The sequence below is a fragment of the Schistocerca nitens genome, chromosome 10 (genome assembly GCF_023898315.1).
Source record: "Schistocerca nitens isolate TAMUIC-IGC-003100 chromosome 10, iqSchNite1.1, whole genome shotgun sequence".
Lineage (NCBI taxonomy): Eukaryota > Metazoa > Arthropoda > Insecta > Orthoptera > Acrididae > Schistocerca > Schistocerca nitens.
The window spans coordinates 231,407,260-231,428,762 of NC_064623.1; the positions used below are offsets into that span (position 1 = coordinate 231,407,260).

A 21,503-nucleotide genomic window follows, 5' to 3' on the forward strand; every position below is an offset into this window, starting at 1 on the left:
GTGGAATGGTAGATTCTATAAACATCAGTGCTCGAACAAGTAGTGAAACAATGAAATGTCTCACTTCAGAGATAGAGTCACAATTTATAACAGACATCCCAATTAGCGAAACTTCCTGGCAGATTAAAACTGTGTGCCGGACCGAGACTCGAACTCGGGACCTTTACCTTTCGCAGGCAAGTGCTCTACCAACTGAGCTACCCAAGCACGACTCATGCCCCGTCCTCACAGCTTTACTTCTGCCAGTATCTCGTCTCCTACATTCCAAACTTTACAGAAGCTCTCCTGCGAACCATGCAGAACCAGCACTCCTGAAAGAAAGGATATTGCGGAGACACGGCATAGCCACAGCCTGGGGGATGTTTTAATCTGCCAGGAAGTTTCATATCAGCGCACACTCCGCTGCAGAGTGAAAATCTCATTCTGGATCCCAATTAACCTTCGTCAAATGTGTGCTAGTAAAGCACCTGATAGTAATCTGTTTCTGACCGCCTTGTAGTGACAAGCTCAGTCATTATATGAACCTTGCTTCATCATCATCTGTATCTGTGAGTGATTAAATATAGAAGTGCAGTCTAGTGGCAAATGAATTGCAGAATATGTACAGGCAGCTGGTAGATTTTTGTACAGGTGACAGCATTTCTTGGATCTTGTGAATAAAATCCTTTATGGTGTTAGGTTGTGTAATTATGGGATAGTTAAAAATTACAAAACCAATGTTTTGGTGATATTTACAGCAGTCTGCTTCATTGTGACTAAAATTTTGTTGCTCTGAAGATGACTGCTGCAGATATGGTCAAAGTGTTGATTTTATACCATTTCTTATTTCTTAGTTATGCAGTCAAACATCCAAAGAAATTTGATTCAAATTGACACATATTAAGATATATAATTTTTATTTGCTCGCAGATATGGCTATTGTGAACGTGTCATTTTTACATTTTACCATCTTTCAGTTTGTGAGTGACTTAATAATGGTTGTAGGAAATGGAATTACCTGACAGTGTTAGTGGCAAGGATTTTGTCCTTTAACTGATAAGGAAAAAAACTGTGTTTCTCGACATAACTATGCAACCTGTAATTGCCATTGTAATGAGTTATTAAAAAGTAATCTGTATTTTTGATATTCAGTGAAGTAAGCCAACAGAAACTGTAGGTTTGTGATGGGTTGTAACACACTTTGCATTTTTATACCCTGCAGATAAAACGACAGTTACTAGCACACGGTTTTGAGGATTTCATAATTAATATGAGTTAGTTGTGTTTTTACATTGTACAAATTTGTCATACAGGAAGACATGGAGACAAACTTACAAAGAGTCAAGGAGAGGCTCGAGAAGGAGACGGCAGCCCACCTAGAGATGAAGCAGCGCTGCTTGGAGCTGGAAGATCGCGCCTGTGAGCTGGACCGACAGGTGGCCTCAGAGAGGGGGGAGAGGCATCGCCTGGAACAGCTTGTCAGCTCAGGGTCGCTGCCAGATGACGCCAAGGTGACTGAAATAAATTCTTCTTTCTTTCTGCTTGTTGATATATTCAGTCGTACATAGCTACTTCTTTTCCACTCTCTGTAAGCTGCCATTATCCTCTCGCTGTGTATTCTGCAGAAAGATACGAGTACTGTAGTGATTCTTTACTTACATAGGGTCGAGCAGCTATTTCGGCGCTGATGGGTTTATTGTCATATCCGTCTTGAGAAGCTGATTTGTGTTAATTACATCTATTAGTTGTAGATGAAAGAGCCTTTCAGCAAAGCATTTGCAATCAGTATCAAATAATGGGATAATATGCACCAGTTGCAGGAATTTAATAAAATCAAATTGTAGTTATAAAAGTGTTGAGGCTTTTGTGGTCTCTCCTTCAAGAGTTGCCGGGTAGTGCTTTTCTCAGGCACAGCTGATGGTAGTCCAATGGTTTTCCTGTCATTCTGCCAGGACAAGTGGCCAGCATCCTCGAAAATTTGCTCACCAGCCATGGAATAGTGTGAATCTTTGAATATGCTATGCAGTTGTGCTTGTGCAACGTCAGAGAAACCACTAAATGACCGTTGGCAGAAGATCACAACATGAGTGCCAAAAGGCAACATGTTGTAAGGTAAATGATTTTATTTGAAAAATTTTTGTCTGTTCTGAAACATGGGTAAATTGATTCCATTTACCATTTACAAAACTTGCTCTTTATGGCTGAAAATGTTTCACACTGCACTACGACTAAACAGAGAACAAAAATTTGAACAGTGTGTTAATAATTCTCCTGGGTGTTAGTCGTTATTTCGAGATATGAACATTAATAGTTTGCTTCTGGGTATTCTATCTAGTTGTTGTTTACATTTTATGCACAATGTTTCAAAGACTGACTCATCTGTCTTCTTCTGTTGCTGTGAGTTTTGCTGTTACATGTACTCGTTGCGTGGACTCCAACCAGACTGTGAACTATTGTTTGTCCACACCAACATTTATAGCAGAGTTCCATCCCCAATGTGCACTACGCCCTTTGACACTCTTTTCAGAGCTTGCAACGATATTTCGTGAAACAAAAATTCTCTGTGTCTTCCAACTTTTGTGAATGTGCTGTCTGGCAAGATTTTAATAAATTGAGTGCTGTATCCCAGGTGTTATTTCTATTAAAACTGCTATCTGTTTTTTAGGTTTTCTGACATCTTTACTGTGATAGACTCCTCTATTATGCTGTCCCAGAAACTTTGCATTTGCACTGCCATACTGGTCTCATCGTATTTCATTTCACGGTGATATTCGAGGCAGGGTTTGGTGACGGCTGATTTGCTAGGTTGCTTTAGTCGGGTATGTACTGACATCCCTCACATTCCTTCTAAGCTGTTCTTATAGTCTGCCCCACATAAGACATGTAACATTCACCTGGAATGCGATACACACCTGGCTTTCGGAGACCGAGACATCTTTAACAAGGCTAAGAATATTGTGTATAAAATGGAGGTCCTGGCGGAGGTTTGAGTCCTCCCACGGCATGGGTGTGTGTGTGTGTGTGTGTGTGTGTGTGTGTGTGTGTGTGTGTGTGTTTGTGCTTAGGATAATTTAGGTTAAGTAGTGTGTAAGCTTAGGGACTGATGACCTTAGCAGTTAAGTCCCATAAGATTTCAGACACATTTTTATAAAATGGAAACAGCACCTTGGCAGAACACAAGGAAGCATCCTATTAATCAGTCGTTCTGAGAAAACTTGAGAGATTAAGATGAACACTGACGAGCAGATTTTTGCTCGGTATGTATTAGTGCATTTACTTTCAGTTGAACAATCCATCACTAGCTGATCCCAGAACACAATGATTTGTATGCATGGCATCAGGGTGGATTGATATTTTCTGTTTCTGAACAAACTATCGCTAGTGTTAAAAATATTTGATGTAGTAGTTTATAAAAGTGCAAATAGTGTGGTTGTGGGATTAAAAAAATAATAATAATAATAATGTAAATCATTTAGTTTGTAGATCAATTCGTGACAACCTACCACTGACATAACAACATTCTCACTTTTTGATAACAGGTGGTCGGGCTGCGCTCGGGACTCGGGGACGGCTACGACAACCGACTCGCCCCGACGACACCCCCGGATGGCAGTGGCAGCCCTGCACCCCCACCGCCACCCCCACCTCCGTTGTCTGACACCCCAGAGCAGACACAGTCTCTCTCCTCCTCAGTTCCTCCCCCACCACCCCCTCAGGCTCCCCCAACTGCACCTCCGCCCGTACCTGTACCCCCTCCCACACCTCGGCCAGAGAAGAATGTGCCACAGCCTTCCAACCCACTTAAGTCGTTCAATTGGTCCAAGCTGCCAGATGCCAAAGTCACGGGCACCATCTGGTCGGAACTGGATGACAGCAAGCTGTACATGGCAATGGACCTCGAGAGCATAGACAAGCTTTTCTGTGCCTATCAGAAGAATGGGATTACAGTAAGTGTGTCCTTTGTTATATCCCAAGGGGAAAGGGGGCCTCACAATTCCTTTGTGATACATGCATAGTGAGTACGGGGCTTTCTGTACCAAATCATAGCAAGTTCCAAAATGTATCTGACCATAACCTCATATGGACAAAAGTAACCGGCGATGGTGCACTTAGTTATATTCAATCCAGAATGGGATTTTAACTCTGCAGTGGAGTGTGTGCTGATACGAAACTTCCTGGAAGATTAAAACCGTGTGCTGGACCGAGTCTCAAGCTTGGGATCTTTGCCTTTCGGGCAACTGTTCTACCGAATGAGCTAACAAAGTGTGACTCACAACCCATCTTCACAGCTTTACTCCCACAAGTACCTCATCTCCTACCTTTCAAACTTTGCAGAAGCTCTCGTGCAAAACCTGTAAGACTAGAACTCCTGGAAGAAAGGATATTGTGGAGACACGGCTTAGCCACAAAACACTTGCCTATGAAAGGCGAGGGTCGCAAGTTTGAGTCTCAATCTAGCACATAGTTTTAATCTGCCAGGAAGTTTCAGTTAATCAGATGTTCATACTGGCTACCATATATAAACATATTGGTCATAGTCGTTCAAAGATGGCCTAAATTAGACAGTACAGAATTACCCTATGATACGGCAGTGACTTTAACTTGTTTAATTTTGAATGGGAAACTACTTGTACATTAGTGGCAGTAAAAACGATCTTAATAAGTACTCGTAAATGCAGTTCTGCAACAACTCCTACAAACAAAGAGCCTGACGGTTTATACACGAAAAAAGATATTTTCGACTTCCCGGCTATAGCATCAACATTAGCAACCATGATGCTGCTAGTCTGAAGGCAGAAATTACAGGGATGAGGGTTATCAAGAAAGCATGGAGAGTATCAAGAACTGTTGTAGTCTCGAACATCCAATTTAAAATACATATTAAACATGGATTTTAATTATAATAAATGAAGAAAAGTTATGATTAGTGCTAAAACACATAGTAAGTCATGCTATAAAAAAATATGCACAAAAGAAAGGCAGTGGAAGATAGTAAAGATTCACCTTGGTTTAATGGTACCATTGGTTTAATGGTACCATTGCACTGACAGAGGTTCTCACATTCTGTCTACAAGAGAAAGGGTAGGAATACTACTATTAATGAACGTAACAGTAACTTCGTTACACAGATCTTGTGAAAGATCTATCAGAAGAGCCTAGCAATTTCTGGGCCTACTGAAAGTCATTGAATGGATTCATACCTTCCATATAATCTCTCATGAGTCAGCCTGGTGTTGAGGCTGAAGACAATGTGCATAAAACCAAAACATTGAATTCTGCATTTAAAAATGCATTCACACTTGAGCGATTTTGAAAAAAAGAGCTCCCAGTATTGAAAATCATTCCAGACTGCTCAAAGTGAAGCTTATGTTTAATGAGAATTTCTTGCGACGTATGGTAGAAATTTTTTGTCACTTTATGATTGTAAGTAAATTTCAGAATGAATTGGAGATTTGGTGAAAAGTATAGCAGTTCTCTTTAAATGGGAGTAAATGCATTTAATACCCATAGAAAATATAAAGAAACTGATTGTATCCTATTATCAGATTAGTGATAAAGTTCCAGAGTCTATCACATTGTTTATTTATCTGTTTTTATATATCATCTGCCCATTTGATCATGTACAGTACAGAATACTTGTCAGACACCTCAAACCTAAGTGTACACAATATTTACTTGCATCAGCATCCTGTTACATTCATAGGTTTAAAGAAATTCATGTATACAGTTGTATGAGGGACATTCGAAAAGAATCCAACCTTATTTTTTATTGTCGAAACCAACAGTGGAATCAGGGTGCACATATTCTCTATGTTTGTAAGCATACATAGTGTGCATGCCTGATTTTTTTTCACGACTGCACAAACAACCAGTCACTGGCCACAAGTAAACACACGTAAGTGGTAGTCATCGAATTTTATGTTGTGGGCAAAATGACAGGAGGGCGAACAACGTTATTGCATCAAATTTTGTTTCAAGCTCAGCAATTCTCAATTCGAAACAATCTGTGAGATCTGACAAGTGTTTGGGGATGAAGGAATGGGTGCCACACAGGTAGGAGGGGTACAACCACATCTAAGATGGCCACTCACCTGTGAGGAGTGAAGCAAATTTAGGTAGGCCCTCAATGCCTGTAAATGAGATTGTTATCGGTCACGCGAGGACCCAGGTGGAGCAGAATAGATGAATCACAATCGGGGAAATTACAAAAAAAGTCAAAATTAGTATTGGATTCGTTTCTCCCATTTTAACAGAACATTTGGACCTCTGGAAGATCTCAGCAAAATTTGTGCCATAGTTGTTAGACGAAAAGCAACTTCATTTGGAAATCGCACAGGACATGCTGTATACTGTGAACAGCAATCCCAGCTTTGTTAACTTGTGATGAGTCCTGGGTTTGTGGGTACAACACAAAAAAAGTTACAGTCACTGCAATAGTCTGTCATCCTCAAGGGGTGGGGAGGCAGGTCTGCAGCAATGTGATGTCATGTTGACAATCTTTTTTTGACTCTAGTGTTGTGGTCCATCACGAGAATACCCCAGAACTTACTAACGTAAGTAAATTGTACTACGAAGAAGTTGTATGTCAACTTTGTGAGGCAGTGAGATGCAAATGGAAGGACTTGTGAGCATCAGGCAGTTGGCACCTTCACCACAATAATGCACCCACTCGTCTTTCTCAATACAGAGTTGATCTGGCCAAACACAACAAGGCTGTGGTTTGTCAGCCTGGCTTTTCCCTATACTGTAACAAGAGTCTGGAAGGGGCCAGGTTTCAGAACAGGGGAGACACTATGCAGAATTGCATGCAGCTGCAGGACACCTGCTCACACTGTAAAACTTCTTTTGTCAGCCCTACAATACCCATCACCCAAAGAAATTGGCATTGGTAGATATGGTATGCTTACAGTTCAAGTAACACATAAACGGAGGCTTCAGCCTAATCCAAATAAAACTGAGGTTACTGTGTTCCATCTAAATAAAAAAAGAAGCTACATGTCACTCGTGACGGAACTGAAGTGCCCTATAACTACAACGCAATATATTTAGCAATCACTCTGCATGGATCCTTGACATTCAAACTACAGTGCATGAAATTTGGCTGAAGAATGGATCTTCTTTGTAAGATTGCTGGAAGCAGTTGGGGTACAGACATCAAGTCTCTGCTGTCTGCTGCACTTGCTCTTGTGTACTCTGCTGGTGAATACCTGTGTGGTAAAACAGCACCCACACAACAAAGACTGATGTGCAGCTTAATGAAGCTGTGAGAATTATCGTTGCTACTGTTAGATCTACTCCCATTTAGTCATTACCTGTGCTAACAAATATTGCTCCAGAAGATCTAATGAGGAACGCAGCTAACGTAAACTTGCTCGAGAAGATGAAATCTCACGTGAACTGTCCCTTGTACGATGCCCTACGAGAACCACCAACAACTCGTCTGAAATCACGCAAACCACTGTGGGTCAGTTCGGGAGGTATCAGTTCCTGGGTCGATTCGGGAGGTATCAGCTCCTCTGACATGACACCTGTGTGGTGACAACACTGGAACAAACTTTCACCTGACGGCACTGACACGGTTCAGTATCTGACAGAGAAAGTTGAGCGGTTCCAATGACTGTATCAAACCTGTTCAAAACTGAACTGCATTAGGACGGTTTGAGGGAGGTGGGTTACACCTCGAAGAAGTGAGGTTGCCATTCCTTAGCTATCCGCAGCTGAGGAGAGGGGCAGCAAAAAGAATGCTCACTCGAAGCATTTGACTTAAGGGCTCTACACCAAGTGACTCTGAGTGCTCTGGGCTGGTTGTCAAATTTGGACATTTCCATTTGATTGTAGATACTCATAAAGCCACCACGTGTATAATGCATAATGATCATTCCTTCCAACATAGTATTTAAAAAAGATGCTACTGTCTAGGACTGTGATTGATAGGCAACAGCAAACCCTGTATGGAAATATATGCACTACAATGTTATGGTATGCACATCTGTCTAAAAGAAGCACGAGGATAGTCACCACAAAAGTAATTATATTATAGGTTCCGTTTTCTCATTAAGGTGACTGTAGTGGAATTGTAAATGCAGAAGAAAACATGTCTCTCAAATTGTTTTGTAGGATATGCAGTAGACTAAGAGAGAGAAGGGAAAGATCACTGTCATTCAGACGAAACTAGAAAGAATAAGGGATAAGAATGTAAAACAGATCCGGGAAGTGGCAGTAGGCATAGGTCTTCCTCAGTTTTGGTGTTCGTGTGGAAAATAGTTTTGATTTGTACTTTATAACTTAATATTGCAATCTTCCACATTTCATAGTACTGAATTCTCAGCAAATTGTTGTTTAAGAACATGGTGTTACAAGCAATAACTGGACAAAAATAGTCAAGCTAAGTTAACTTTTGACACTTTAATCAACAGTTGCAACAGAAGAAAGTAACGTGGACATTTGAAAGTTTTTAACAGTGCAATCATTCTTATGTTTTGTAAATTTGGTTTTACTTATTAATTTTTCTTCATGTTTTACAGTTCAAAGTGTGGTAAAGATGTAACCTGTGCATTCATTTCTGTACTAGTACTTCATCCCAGTTCAGTAACAGTCGATTTGGAGTTTTCAAGAAAATTTAATTCATCTTTTCCGATCTTCCAGAATGAAGGCTCTGTAGAAGATCTATCAAAGCTGGGCAAGAACCGCACAAAAGTAATCTCAGTAATAGATGGTAGACGTGCCCAGAATTGCACCATCTTACTGTCCAAGCTTAAAATGTCAGACGAAGAAATTTCTAGGTTAGTAGCTATTCTAATTTCCTTTGATCATTAAAGAAAAGAAAGAGCTATATTTTGTAATGTTCCAACTGCTTGCTTATCGATTATTTGTGTAGCTGTACTTTCACAATAAGCTGCATACTAAATTTAAAGTAACTCAACAACAACTGCAGTTTCCTACTTCTATTTATGGAAACAAAGAAAGCGACATTCTGTAAGTGGAAAAGTGATGTGTGTAGAGGAATGATGAATGGTTAATTTCTGTTAGTTATTTATTCCAGTGATACTACATTATTTCATAATGAAAGTGAAGCATATCATTTAATAGAAGTCTGTGCCACATTTAAGATGTGCGGATAAATGCACAATTCGGTAAGGCAAAGGTCTGTTATTCTATTTACAATCTAGACTCGGAGGCATTTGCTGCTTAGTGCTGATGAGATATAGAGTTACATTGCCACAGTGAAATGCTATGCGATATTTGCCGGGGTGTCAGTCGTATTTTTTTTTTATCTCCAAATGCTTTTCACTTTATAGTGGCAGTATACACTGGGAATACAACATCTGATGATAAATTCTGTTCTGTATCTTAACAAAAACTCACTTGAGAAAATCAGGAGACGAAATTCCAATATTTGTGGATACACTCTCATAAAATTAGGAAATGCTTTTGTCACAAGGTTTTCTCTACTTGTATGTGCATTTTGTGGTAGTAATTACAGTACTCTCTAGTTTCACTGTTTGTGACCCACCCACCAACTAGTCACCGACACCAAAGCAGGAATCGCAAAGTCTTTTCATCACAGTTATTTATCTCCAGTACACCAGTAAACACAGTATCATATTGGTTATGATGTAAAGAATGTTTTAAAGTGCATTCATAATGAGAAAAATGCATTGCAGACTTTTGAGAGGAAATGAGAGGAACACTTGCCAAGTTGGAGCATTGAGATGGTCCACAAAGTGTGGAAAGGCAGATGTCTGGCACACTATTTTGTCTTATCACAAATGCCAACACAGCTTAAATGTACTCTGACTACGGCAGAAGACTTTCATTTCAGTGTAAACAGTATTAAAAAACTGAGCCGTTCAATACTTTGAGTTACTCCTTCATATACATACTGAGACTGATTTTGTCAGATGTTTAAAGTACTCAGCACAAAATTGCAGACAACCTGACAAAACAAAATATGCTTCTAAGCTCCTCAGCCATACAAATAATTGTGTTCTGTCTGCATTTGTTATCCACTTCCACATTCCTTCTGGCAGTAGAAAATGGAGTGAGCACACACCGATACTGGCATGAATTTCTTCTCTGGTCAATACCAAGAATGGGGGAAAGAGCGAGGAGGGGAAGGGGGGGGGGAGATAAACATTCACATGAACTGCTGAGACCTGTAATATTACAAGATCTGTGAGCTAAATCAATTGTGTTTTATTTCCAGTTCAGTGAGAATAGTAGAGTATTTCAGATTGTTCTGTGAGGTACGAGAACTTTCAGTCAGAAGCATCTTTGTTTCAATAACTATTAGTTTTAGATGTAATTGCTCAAACAAATCTAAAGTCTTTAGGTACTTTTGCTTTCACCTGCCATGTTACTGGAGTTTCTTGTTACTGCTCATTTAGATAGTAGTGGCTCAGCTAAATTCTAATTTTGTACCTCATGAAGTGGCTGTTGTTATGAAGAATCACTAAGTGAAATATACATCTAGAATATGATGCGTCTGTTTCTGTCTTTTTTAAGATTTAGACCCTATCCGTGGCCAGGGTTATGGACACGTGCGGTTGGTTCGATCCTCAGGTGTTGCTAGGAAAAGTGGTGTGTAATTTTAATTTGTGGAATACACCAGTAGCCAGGGCAGCACTATTCCTAGTGTAACATCTGGTTCAGTGTCGGATTTAGCTGGAGAGTGGTTGTTAGTGTTGCTGTTCACAACAGCTGTATAGTGGTATTTTGCGTTGATTTGTGTACAAATCTTCTTAGGTTGTCAGTTGCCAAAGAGAAATTTCAAAGAAAAAGTTTCTAAATATAATGCTATCATTTATTAAGTTCTATACTCATAATCTCACAATAAGACATGTTTACTTCTCTTCTTTTCTTTCTGTGAGTAAACTGCATCAGTCTCATTTCTTTTGTTGTTATTCTAAGGTAAAAATTGCTTTTATTTTCCCACCTACATATGCCCTTTCCATCCAAAATCTGCAAGTTAAGCTCGTTCCTTCCCTCACTCCATTATACCTTTGCTCGTCACCTGTAATCTCGACAATTTTGTTACCAAAGATGCAGTCTGTACGTAAAGTTTTTACGCAGGAATATTGCTTTCCTGAAACTGACACGAGTTGTAAGTGACAATGTCGAAGTGACACTATTGCCTCCCACACTGTATTGCAGAGCTATACTAAGCATGGACAGCAGGGACCAGCTCCCAATCGATATGGTGGAGCAGCTGCTCAAGTTCACGCCATCAGCAGAAGAGGCTGCTCTGCTGGAAGAGCACGCAGAGGAGATTGACAGCCTGGCACGAGCTGACCGCTTCCTGTACGAAATATCAAAGTAAGTATAGAAACTAAACCGTGTCGCCCATTTCCCTGCATATGTAGGAGTCCAGACTAGATCACTATACTGATTTACCACCTTCTTTATTACAAGCTTCATATCTCCAACACTGTTGTTATAGTTGGAAGTGCAGCTGTATCAGGTGTCAAATGGCACAGAAATAGTTTCGCGTGAGACATATTATTGAGATCTACTGTACGGTACACTTATAGTATGCGAAACATAAAACTGTTCCGAGAGCCCGATACAAAAGCACAAACACCGTTACGTGAAGACCCAACAGTGCTGTAAAAATTGCACGTCGGTAGTATTAACTTCTGATGCTAATCGTAGGGTAAGATTGTAGTGGTACGGTTATGTTAGCAATGACTAATGAAGAATGCAGATGTCATTTTTATTGTGTAAAATAAATATATGGACATATCCGTATGCAAATGTTAAGGAAAAAAGTAAATATATTTCACCATTTCCAAATTAACTCACATCAAAGTTAAACAACTGGGCCATTCGAGTGATCGGACAGAAACAGTTAGTGTCAGTCGTTCTCAGAGTGTAGACGACAGTGCACGAGACTGCTCAGCCTTTGGCACGGATTCGATCCTTACTACTGTCCCGTGTCCAATTTTTGTATCACTCTCACATTCGGTTATTCTTAAACGAAGAACACACTCGGCGACACCGTCTCTGCCGGGCCGCTCGAATTTGTCCGTACGACGGCCCTATTGGCTAACTTTGACACTAATTAACACTAAAGTGGTGCAACGTACTGAATTTTTTCCTAACAATTACTTTTCAGCACAATATAACCTGCAACACCCTTACGAGATTTTCAGACAGTTTTCGACGTAAGGCAAGATTAATAGTGGCCATTATGAAAATCAATTAAAATACACAGGTAACTGGTGGATTACACATCCCCGTGCAATACCAGCATGTAGATCAGCCTGTGCAACATTGCCTTATTGTGTAAGGACACCCCTAGCTGCCACTCATGTAGGAACAGACAGTTAGGCTGACCGTTAGGCACTGCAAACCTCTGCATCGATAGAGAAACACAGTGCGGTGTTGTTGTGGTCGTGTAAATTCCACTAGAAACAGAAAAGAAACAAAACTGTATGGATACAGTTATGAAGCAAAGCATTATTACCACAGCTCACCACGAGATGGAATGTTGCCTTGCGGCACTGAGCACACGTGACACACTAAGGAAGCTATTTGAGTAGAGCAAATCCAAATGTGGAATTTTCTGCTGAAAATACAGTTCACAAATGAGGAAATACACTGACACAAGTGACTTTGATAAAGGACAATTGTTACAGGCACGTACGGAAAGTGGTCAGAGGACTGTGAAACCTCAAATAGGCGATAAGGTATCGGACGTCCACACCTCACAACCTCGGAGGGTGGAGGCTTGCCCATTCTGTAAAGCAGAATAGGAGCCAGTCTGTTGCAAATCTGATGGCAGAGTGCAATGCCGGTGCAGGCACAAGTGTTTTAGAACCCACTATTCAGTGCACCAGATGACCACTGTGTTCCTGTACTCGTGCAACAATATTGTCCGTTAAGATTGCAGTGGGCACAGGACCTCACATCAGAGGAAATGTGTCACTCGAGCAAACGAATTGTGTTCCTCTTTACATCTGGCTGACGGTTCTCGCCGGATACACGTCGTCCGGCCAAACAGCTGCTCAAAGCGTGCATCTCACTACGGACGTAGGCCAGTGGGATCAGTACCGAGCTAAACCGACATTCGCCGGGGCTCGCACGGGACGTGTGGTAGTAATCGAAAGCACTGCGACAGCTGTGCACTTTGTGAATGTTACTGCAGACCACCTGCGTCCCTTCACGCTCGGTGTCTTCCTGACAGTGACGGCACCTTCCGGCAGGATAAATGGCCACGTCACGAGGCCAGAGTCGTGTTACGATGTTCGAGAAGCACGATACTGAACTCGGCTCGATGTCTCGGCCACAAAATCCACCTTATGTGAATCCGATAGGACATACCTGAGATGCTATTGGGTGCCAGATTTGCAACTACGAATCACCACTCTCTAATTCACGGGAATCGAGCGTCCTGTGTGTACACATCTGGTGCCACATACTTCTAGAAACCTACAGAGGACTTGTCGAATCCGTGCCTTACTGGATCTCTCCTGTATTGAATTTCAAAGGTGAACCAATTTTTATTAGGCAGCTGGTCGTAATGTTTTGGTTCATCAGTGTATACTGAAATAAACTTAATGTGAATACAACAAAATACGTATTTATAAATGTTTACCTGACCTCGGTCACACGGGAAAGACGTCAGTGTTACTGTCAGTATTTGTAACTCTACAACTTGCCCACAGGATTGGCCACTACGAGCAGCGGCTAAGGAGCCTGCACTACAAGAAGCGTTTCACAACATCGGTGTGCGAGCTGGAACCACGCGTGAGGGCAGTGCTGGAGGCCTCGCGGGAGGTAGCACGGTCGCGGCGCCTGCGGCGTCTGCTGGAAGTGGTGCTGGCATTGGGCAACTACATGAACCGCGGTGCACGTGGCAATGCCCGTGGCTTCCGCCTGGCCTCCCTGAACAGGCTGGCCGACACGCGGTCCAGTGCAGCTCGCGGCACTACCTTGCTGCACTACCTCGTGGAGGTGCTAGACAAGAAGGTCAGTTGACAGTCAATAGTGGAGATAGTTCGTCTGTGTCGGTTTGAAAGGGCGGAAACTTGTCTGGAAAATTGGAAATCCTCAGGAAAATGAAATTTAATGGAAAAGTCAGAGAACTCTGAAGAAATTCTGTGACAAGAGTTTAGGAGGAGTACAATTGTTCGTTGACAGAAAGAAATTTCCAGGGTAATTTTGTTACAAATCGCTATGAGAGAGTATTTAAGAAATTGTTGGTTTTTGACTTGTATAAGCAATGGCCTTGCCGTTCTGGTACTGCGAACGGCTGAAAGCAAGGGGGAAACTACAGCCGTAATTTTTCCCGAGGGCATGCAGCTTTACTGTATGATTAAATGACGATGGCGTCCTCTTGGGTAAAATATTCCGTAGGTAAAATAGTCCCCCATTCGGATCTCTGGGCGGGGACTACTCAAGAGGACATCGTTATCAGGAGAAAGAAAATTGGCGTTCTACGGATCGGAGCGCCGAGTGTCAGATCTCTTAATCGGGCAGGTAGCTTAGAAAATTTAAAAAGGGAAATGGATAGGTTTAAGTTAGATATAGTGGGAATTAGTGAAGTTCGGTGGCAGGAGGAACAAGACTTTTGGTCAGGTGAATACAGGGTTATAAATACAAAATCAAACAGGGGTAATGCAGGAGTAGGTTTAATAATGAATAAAAAAAAATAGGAGTGCGGATAAGCTACTACAAACAGCATAGTGAACTCATTATTGTGGCCAAGATAGACACGACGCCCACGCCTACTACAGTAGTACACATTTACATGCCAATTAGCTCTGCAGATGACGAAGAAATTGATGAAATGTATGACGAGATAAAAGAAATTATTCAGGTAGTGAAGGGAGACGAAAATTTAATAGTCATGGGTGACTGGAATTCAAGAGAAGAAAAGGGAGAGAAGGAAACATAGTAGGTGAATGTGGATTGGGGCTAAGAAATGAAAGAGGAAACCGCCTGCATGAATTTTGCACAGAGCATAACTTAGTCATAGCTAACACTTGGTTCAAGAATCATAAAAGAAGGCTGTATACATGGAAGAAGCCGGGAGATACTGACAGGTTTCAGATAGATTATATAATGGTAAGACAGAGATTTAGGAACCAGGTTTTAAATTGTAAGACATTTCCAGGGGCAGATGTGGACTCTGACCACAATCTAGGTTATGAACTGTAGATTAAAACCGAAGAAACTGCAAAAAGGTGGGAATTTAAGAAGATGGGACCTGGATAAACTGAAAGAACCAGAGATTGTACAGAGTTTCAGGGAGAGCGTATTCTTTTCCCCCATTACTGTCAATTGTTATTGACAGTAATGGGGGAAAAGAATACAGTACAAGAAGAATGGTAGCTTTGAGGGATGAAATAGTGAAGGCAGCAGAGGATCAAATAGGTAAAAAGGAGAGGACTAGTAGAAACCCTTAGGTGACAGAAGAAATATTGAATTTAATTGATGAAAGGAGAAAATATAAAAATGCAGTAAATGAAGCAGGCAAAAAGGATCTCAAAAATGAAATCGACAGGAAGTGCAAAATGGCTAAGCAGGGATGGCTAGAGGACAAATGTAAGGATGTAGAGGATTATCTCACTAGGGGTAAGATAGATACTTCCTACAGGAAAATAAAGAGACCTTTGGAGAGAGAAAAGAGAACCACTTGTATGAATATCAAGAGCTCAGATGGAAACCCAGTTCTAAGCAAAGAAGGGAAAGCAGAAAGGTGGAAGGAGTATATAGAGGGACTATACAAGGGCGATGTACTTGAGGACAATATTATGGAAATGGAAGTGGATGTAGATGAAGATGAAATGGGAGATACGATACTGCGTGAAGAGTTTGACAGAGCACTGAAAGATCTGAGTCGAACCAAGGCCCTGGGAGTAGACCACATCCATTAGAACTACTGCTGGCCTTTACGAGACAGGCGAAATACCCTCAGACTTCAAGAAGAATATAATAATTACAATCCCAAAGAAAGCAGGTGTTGACAAATGTGAAAATTACCGAACTATCAGTTTAATAAGTCACAGCTGCAAAATACTAATGCGAATTCTTTACAGACAAATGGAAAAACTAGTAGAAGCTGACCTCGGGGAAGACCAGTTTGGATTTTGTAGAAATGTGGGAACACATGACGCAACACAGACCCTACGACTTATCTTAGAAGAAAGATTAAGAAAAGGCAAACCTACTTTTCTAGCATTTGTAGACTTAGAGAAAGCTTTTCACAATGTTGACTGGAATACTCTCTTTCAAATTCTGAAGATGGCAGGAGTAAAATACAGGGAGCGAAAGGCTATTTACAATTTGTACAGAAATCAGATGGCAGTTATAAGAGTCGAGCGGTATGAAAGGGAAGCAGTGGTTGGGAAGGGAGTGAGACAGGGTTGTAGCCTATCCCCGATGTTATTCAATCTGTATATTGAGCAAGCAATAAAGGAAACAAAAGAAAAGTTTGGAGTAGGTATTAAAATCCGTGGAGAAGAAATAAAAACTTTAAGGTTCGCCAATGACATTGTAATTCTGTCAGACAGCAAAGGACTTGGAAGAGCAGTTGAACGGAATGGACAGTGTCTTGAAAGGAGGGTATAAGATGAACATCAACAAAAGCAAAATGAGGATAATGGAATGTAGTCAAATTAAGTCGGGCGATGCTGAGGGAATTAGATTAGGAGATGAGACACTTAAAGTAGTAAATGAGTTTTGCTATTTGGGGAGCAAAATAACTGATGATGGTCGAAGTAGAGAGGATATAAAATGTAGACTGGCAATGGCAAGGAAAGCGTTTCTGAAGAAGAAAAATTTGTTATCATCGAGTATAGATTTAAATGTCAGGAAGTCGTTACTGAAATTATTTGTATGGAGTGTAGCCATGTATGGAAGTGAAATATGGACGATAAATAGTTTGGACAAGAAGAGAATAGAAGCTTTCGAAATGTGGTGCTACAGAAGAATGCTGAAGATTAGATGGGTAGATCACGTAACTAATGAGGAGGTATTGAATAGAATAGGGGAGAAGAGGAGCTTGTGGCACAACTTGACTAGAAGAAGGGATCGGTTAGTAGGACATGTTCTGAGACACCGAGGGATCACCAACTTAGTATTGGAGGGCAGCGTGGAGGGTAAAAATCATAGAGGGAGACCAAGAGATGAATACACTAAGCAGATTCAGAAGGATGGAGGCTGCAGTAGGTACTGGGAGATGAAGAAGCTTGCACAGGATAGAGTAGCATGGAGAGCTGCATCAAACCAGTCTCAGGACTGAAGATCACAACAACAACAAGCAAAGTTGGGGTAGTGCACTGGAGTGTCAGGTAACAATTGTAGCTTAATAGCAACTGCTTACATCGCACTTGTGTATCTTCATTGTTCCTGGGTTCTCGGGCTCCAGGTCTGTTTATAATTGCATGAATGTGTGTGCCATGTGCACGTGATAAACTGTCATGCGTATGAGAGTTCCGAATTTGTCATTTGCCCAAAATCAAAGGCAGCTTTTTTATTTTATAAAAAAGTGTAAAACAAACCAATATATGAGCACGCATGCTTTGCAGATTGGTATTGAATATTCAGGATTTCATTGTTTTTATTTATTTCAATACAAATTATTACCTAGCTGACATTCTTGCAGTGTCATGCTTCAAGGCAACAATGACGACAGCATGAAGACTGTCTGGTTTGAAACATGATGTGTCATTACTATTATAGCCTGCAATTACATTCTAGTGACAACAGTTGGAAGTGAGTTCTGCGAGGATTTCTCATAAAAGAGATGTGTAACAATAATAATAATAATAATAATACTGTTTGGCTCAGTGGCGTGGTGGAAGTCTTTCAATTGGATGCCACTTCGGCAACTCTTCTGTTCCTAACTTACACCAGTAATCCTACCAGATGGGACAAAAGAAACAGAAACTGGGTGTATCTCGCCAAATAAATATTACTGTTGGACGTATATCATCAAAATATCATCTCATTATTTTGAAATTAACTTCTAGACTATTTCTGTACCATAAATTTTGTGCCCGAGAGGTAAAGGTACGTAGGTCTACCTTCTGCAGTTTTAATTTAAGACTATATTGGTAAAAGCCACACACTGCTTCATTTGTGGAGAACAGTGGAGGTCTTTAGACAGCCATTGGCTGATTTTGTGTGTTAAATGGACATGGCCTTTTTAATGCTATCTAAATCAACTATGGAATATCAATAATATTAGGAAAAGGATAGACTGCTATTAACTATAAAGATGACATATTGAGTTTCAGACAGCCACATTTAGCTTTTGGCCTTATTCAGAAAAGAAAACGCACGCACGCATGCACACACACACACACACACACACACACACACACACACAAAGCAAGCACAGCTCATGCACAGATGACCATTGTCCCTGGATTCACCTGCCAGAATTTATCTTTGTCTGAAAGGTGTAATCTCAGGATTTCTGCTCCAACTTTGCTGTAATTACTTTACAATTCAAAACTGCTATCTCTGCTACATTACTATTTCATAAATAATTTGCCCCACTACTTTTGTGTTAACCAATCAAATACCCTCTTCATCGTCAAATATGTGAACTGCATTAAATGACCACCTTCATTGTTCAATATACAGAGTGACAGTAATGTGTCACAAGTTCATTTTTCATCTCATACATATCCATTCTTTCGATCAGTGCATCCCCCGCACAGGATAGCAATCCACAAAATATTCTTTGCCGCATTTGAGCTGATATCTCCTCTTGCAAAGTTACTGTGATTACCGTCTTACGCCTAACTCTCAATAGAGCTTGCTACACTCAAAAATAAAAAGAAAACCAATGCACAATATCTATACGTTTATACTCAGTATGTTATTTTATGTTTCTCTTTCCTCATCTCATCAATAAGTTTTGGATGTGAGTGTTGTTCATCAGTAAGAAGATGTCGGAATAGGGCTCACTCCTCTTGAGTAATGTGTATTACCACACTGTAAATGTTCCAAAATATTTCTCTCTCTGGTCACCAGACTTTCAACTCAAATGTAATACTCACCAAAGAAAACTGTAGATTCAGCAACAACAAGAACTGCCACAGTCGCACAAGTAGCTATAGCCACGTTCTAGGTCAGAGTAGAGCACGTTGCTACCTCACAGTGCAAGTGCAGAAATTGATCACAGAAAATAACTTTTGTGGTCAGCTGTAACAGCTTGCTGGTAACATAAGTAACTTTTCTGACAATGAGAAGGAGAGTAAAGTAAGTAGTGCTGACACAAAAGATGATGATAAAGTCGAGAAAGCCGACGATATGTAAATTATAGCAAGAGGGAGATGATGCCGATAGGAGCAGAATTTAGTTATCGACTCAAAACGAAAAGAAACACATGCAGTACATATCTCACTGATGATACAGATAAATGTGCTATTAGGCAGCAATATATGTGATATTACTAACTTTTCAAAGAAAGAACACCAGTGCAAGAGTTCGAGGGTAGCAATAAAACTGAGAAAAACTCTTCTGTTGATGGGATTTGATTTTGAAAGGTGGCAGAATAAACAAGTATTCAGATGTGAATGAGATGACATACTGCCTGACAAAAAACGTGAAGCTCCCAGGACAGCAGGAAACGAAATAAAACTTCTCAAGTTATGAGGGTACGTGATGTTATTTCAGTAATTGCAGAAGTGAATCAAATTTACAAAGATGTCAGCTGTACGAGCCCTATTATCAGTATGACATTCATGCCCTCTGGCCGGGACGTGTGTACCAATTTGCTCACCGAGGGTGTCACAGAGCTGACGTACTGTCTCCCGAGCTGATATTTTTTTTTTGGTTTTAGGGCGCACAACTTCAACGGTCATTAGCGCCCAGACTACGGTAGGAATGCACCACGAGTCACAAGTTTAAAACAGCAACGGAACGGAAAACACGATAAAAGACAGACTGACAGGCATAGGATTAAAAAAAGGAAACAGCATAATCAAATGTCCTTTGAGAGGGTTGTCAAATCGATAAAATGAAGAACGCGAGCAGCTGCTCGTGGGTCATCCGCTAAAATGGCTTCTACAGTACATGGCAGGCCAAGATCAAGACGCAGGGTGTTAAAATCCGGACACGACGTTAAAATGTGGCGGACCGTCAGCAATTGCCCACATGGGCAGAACGGCGCCGGCGCAGCCGTCAGCAGATGGCGATGGCTGAACCGGCAGTGTCCAATGCGTAACCGGGCCAAAACTACCTCCTCCCGCCGAGAAGGGCGTGAGGAGGACGTCCAAGCCACGGGAAGAGGTTTCAAGGCCCGAAGCTTGTTGTCTGTAAGTGCAGCCCAATCGGCATGCCACAGCGATAAAATGCGCCGACAAATTACCCTGCTACAATCTGACGAAGGGACACAACAAGAAGCTGTCCGAGGCTGGAGGACCACAGCCTTGGCCGCGGCATCTGCAGCTTCGTTCCCAGGGATACCGACATGGCCAGGAACCCACATAAAGCTAACCGGAGAACCGACGTCCACCAGCTGCTGAAGAGAGCGTTGGATCCGGTGCACGAAAGGGTGAACCGGGTACGGATCACTGAGGCTCTGGATAGCGCTCAGGGAATCGGAGCAGATGACATATGCAGAATGTCGGTGGCGGCAGATGTAAAGAACAGCCTGGTAGAGGACAAAGAGCTCAGCTGTGAAGACCGAACAATGGCCATGGAGCCGGTATTTGAAACTGTGTGCCCCGACAATAAAAGAACACCCGACCCCGTCATTGGTCTTAGAGCCATCTGTATAAATGAAGGTCATATTAATGAACTTCGAACGAAGTTCGACAAAACGGGAGTGGTAGACCGAACCGGGGGTAACCTCCTTCGGGAGCGAGCAGAGGTCAAGGTGGACGCGAACCTGAGCCTGGAGCCAAGGTGGCGTGTGGCTCTCGCCCACTCGAAAGGTTGCAGGGAGTGAAAAATTAAGGTGTTGAAGGAGGCGACGAAAGCGAACTCCAGGGGTAGCAGGGCAGAGACATATAACTCGTATTAACTGTCGAGAGAGTCATCAAAAAAGGAACGATAAGACGGGTGGTCGGGCATTGCCAGTAGCCGACAGGCATACCGACAAAGCAGTATATCGCGCCGGTAGGTGAGTGGCAACTCACCAGCGTCAGCATGAAGACTCTCAACGGGACTACTATAAAACGCTCCGATCGCAAGTCGTAAACCCCGATGTTGTATGGAGTTGAGGCGGCGTAAGATGGATGGCCGTGCAGAGGAGTATACGAAGCTCCCATAATCCAGCTTGGAGTGGACGATCGACCGATATAGGCGAAGTAGGACGGTTCGATCCGCTCCCCACGACATACCACTGAGAACACGGAGGACATTTAGAGAACGGGTACAACGGGCAGCCAAATATGACACATGTGGAGACCAACTAAGTTTCCTGTCAAATGTAAGACCTAAAAATTTTGTTGTCTCCACGAATGGGAGAGCAACGGGACCGAGTCGTAAGGACGGTGGGAGAAACTCTTTGTAGCGCCAGAAGTTAATACAGACCGTCTTCTCGGCAGAAAAACGGAAGC

The 21,503-nt window shown here is 41.7% G+C and overlaps 1 protein-coding gene across 1 annotated transcript in view; it reads left to right on the forward strand.

Annotated features, from left to right (window-relative positions):
• LOC126210179 (disheveled-associated activator of morphogenesis 1) overlaps positions 1–21,503 on the forward strand; it is a 515,367-nt gene that overhangs the window by 429,503 nt on the left and 64,361 nt on the right. Inside the window, exons 13-17 of the mRNA XM_049939341.1 lie at positions 1,293–1,490; positions 3,519–3,926; positions 8,626–8,762; positions 11,134–11,295; positions 13,647–13,950. Of these exons, the coding sequence (XP_049795298.1) occupies positions 1,293–1,490; positions 3,519–3,926; positions 8,626–8,762; positions 11,134–11,295; positions 13,647–13,950 (1,209 nt within the window). The remainder of the gene's footprint in view (positions 1–1,292; positions 1,491–3,518; positions 3,927–8,625; positions 8,763–11,133; positions 11,296–13,646; positions 13,951–21,503) is intronic.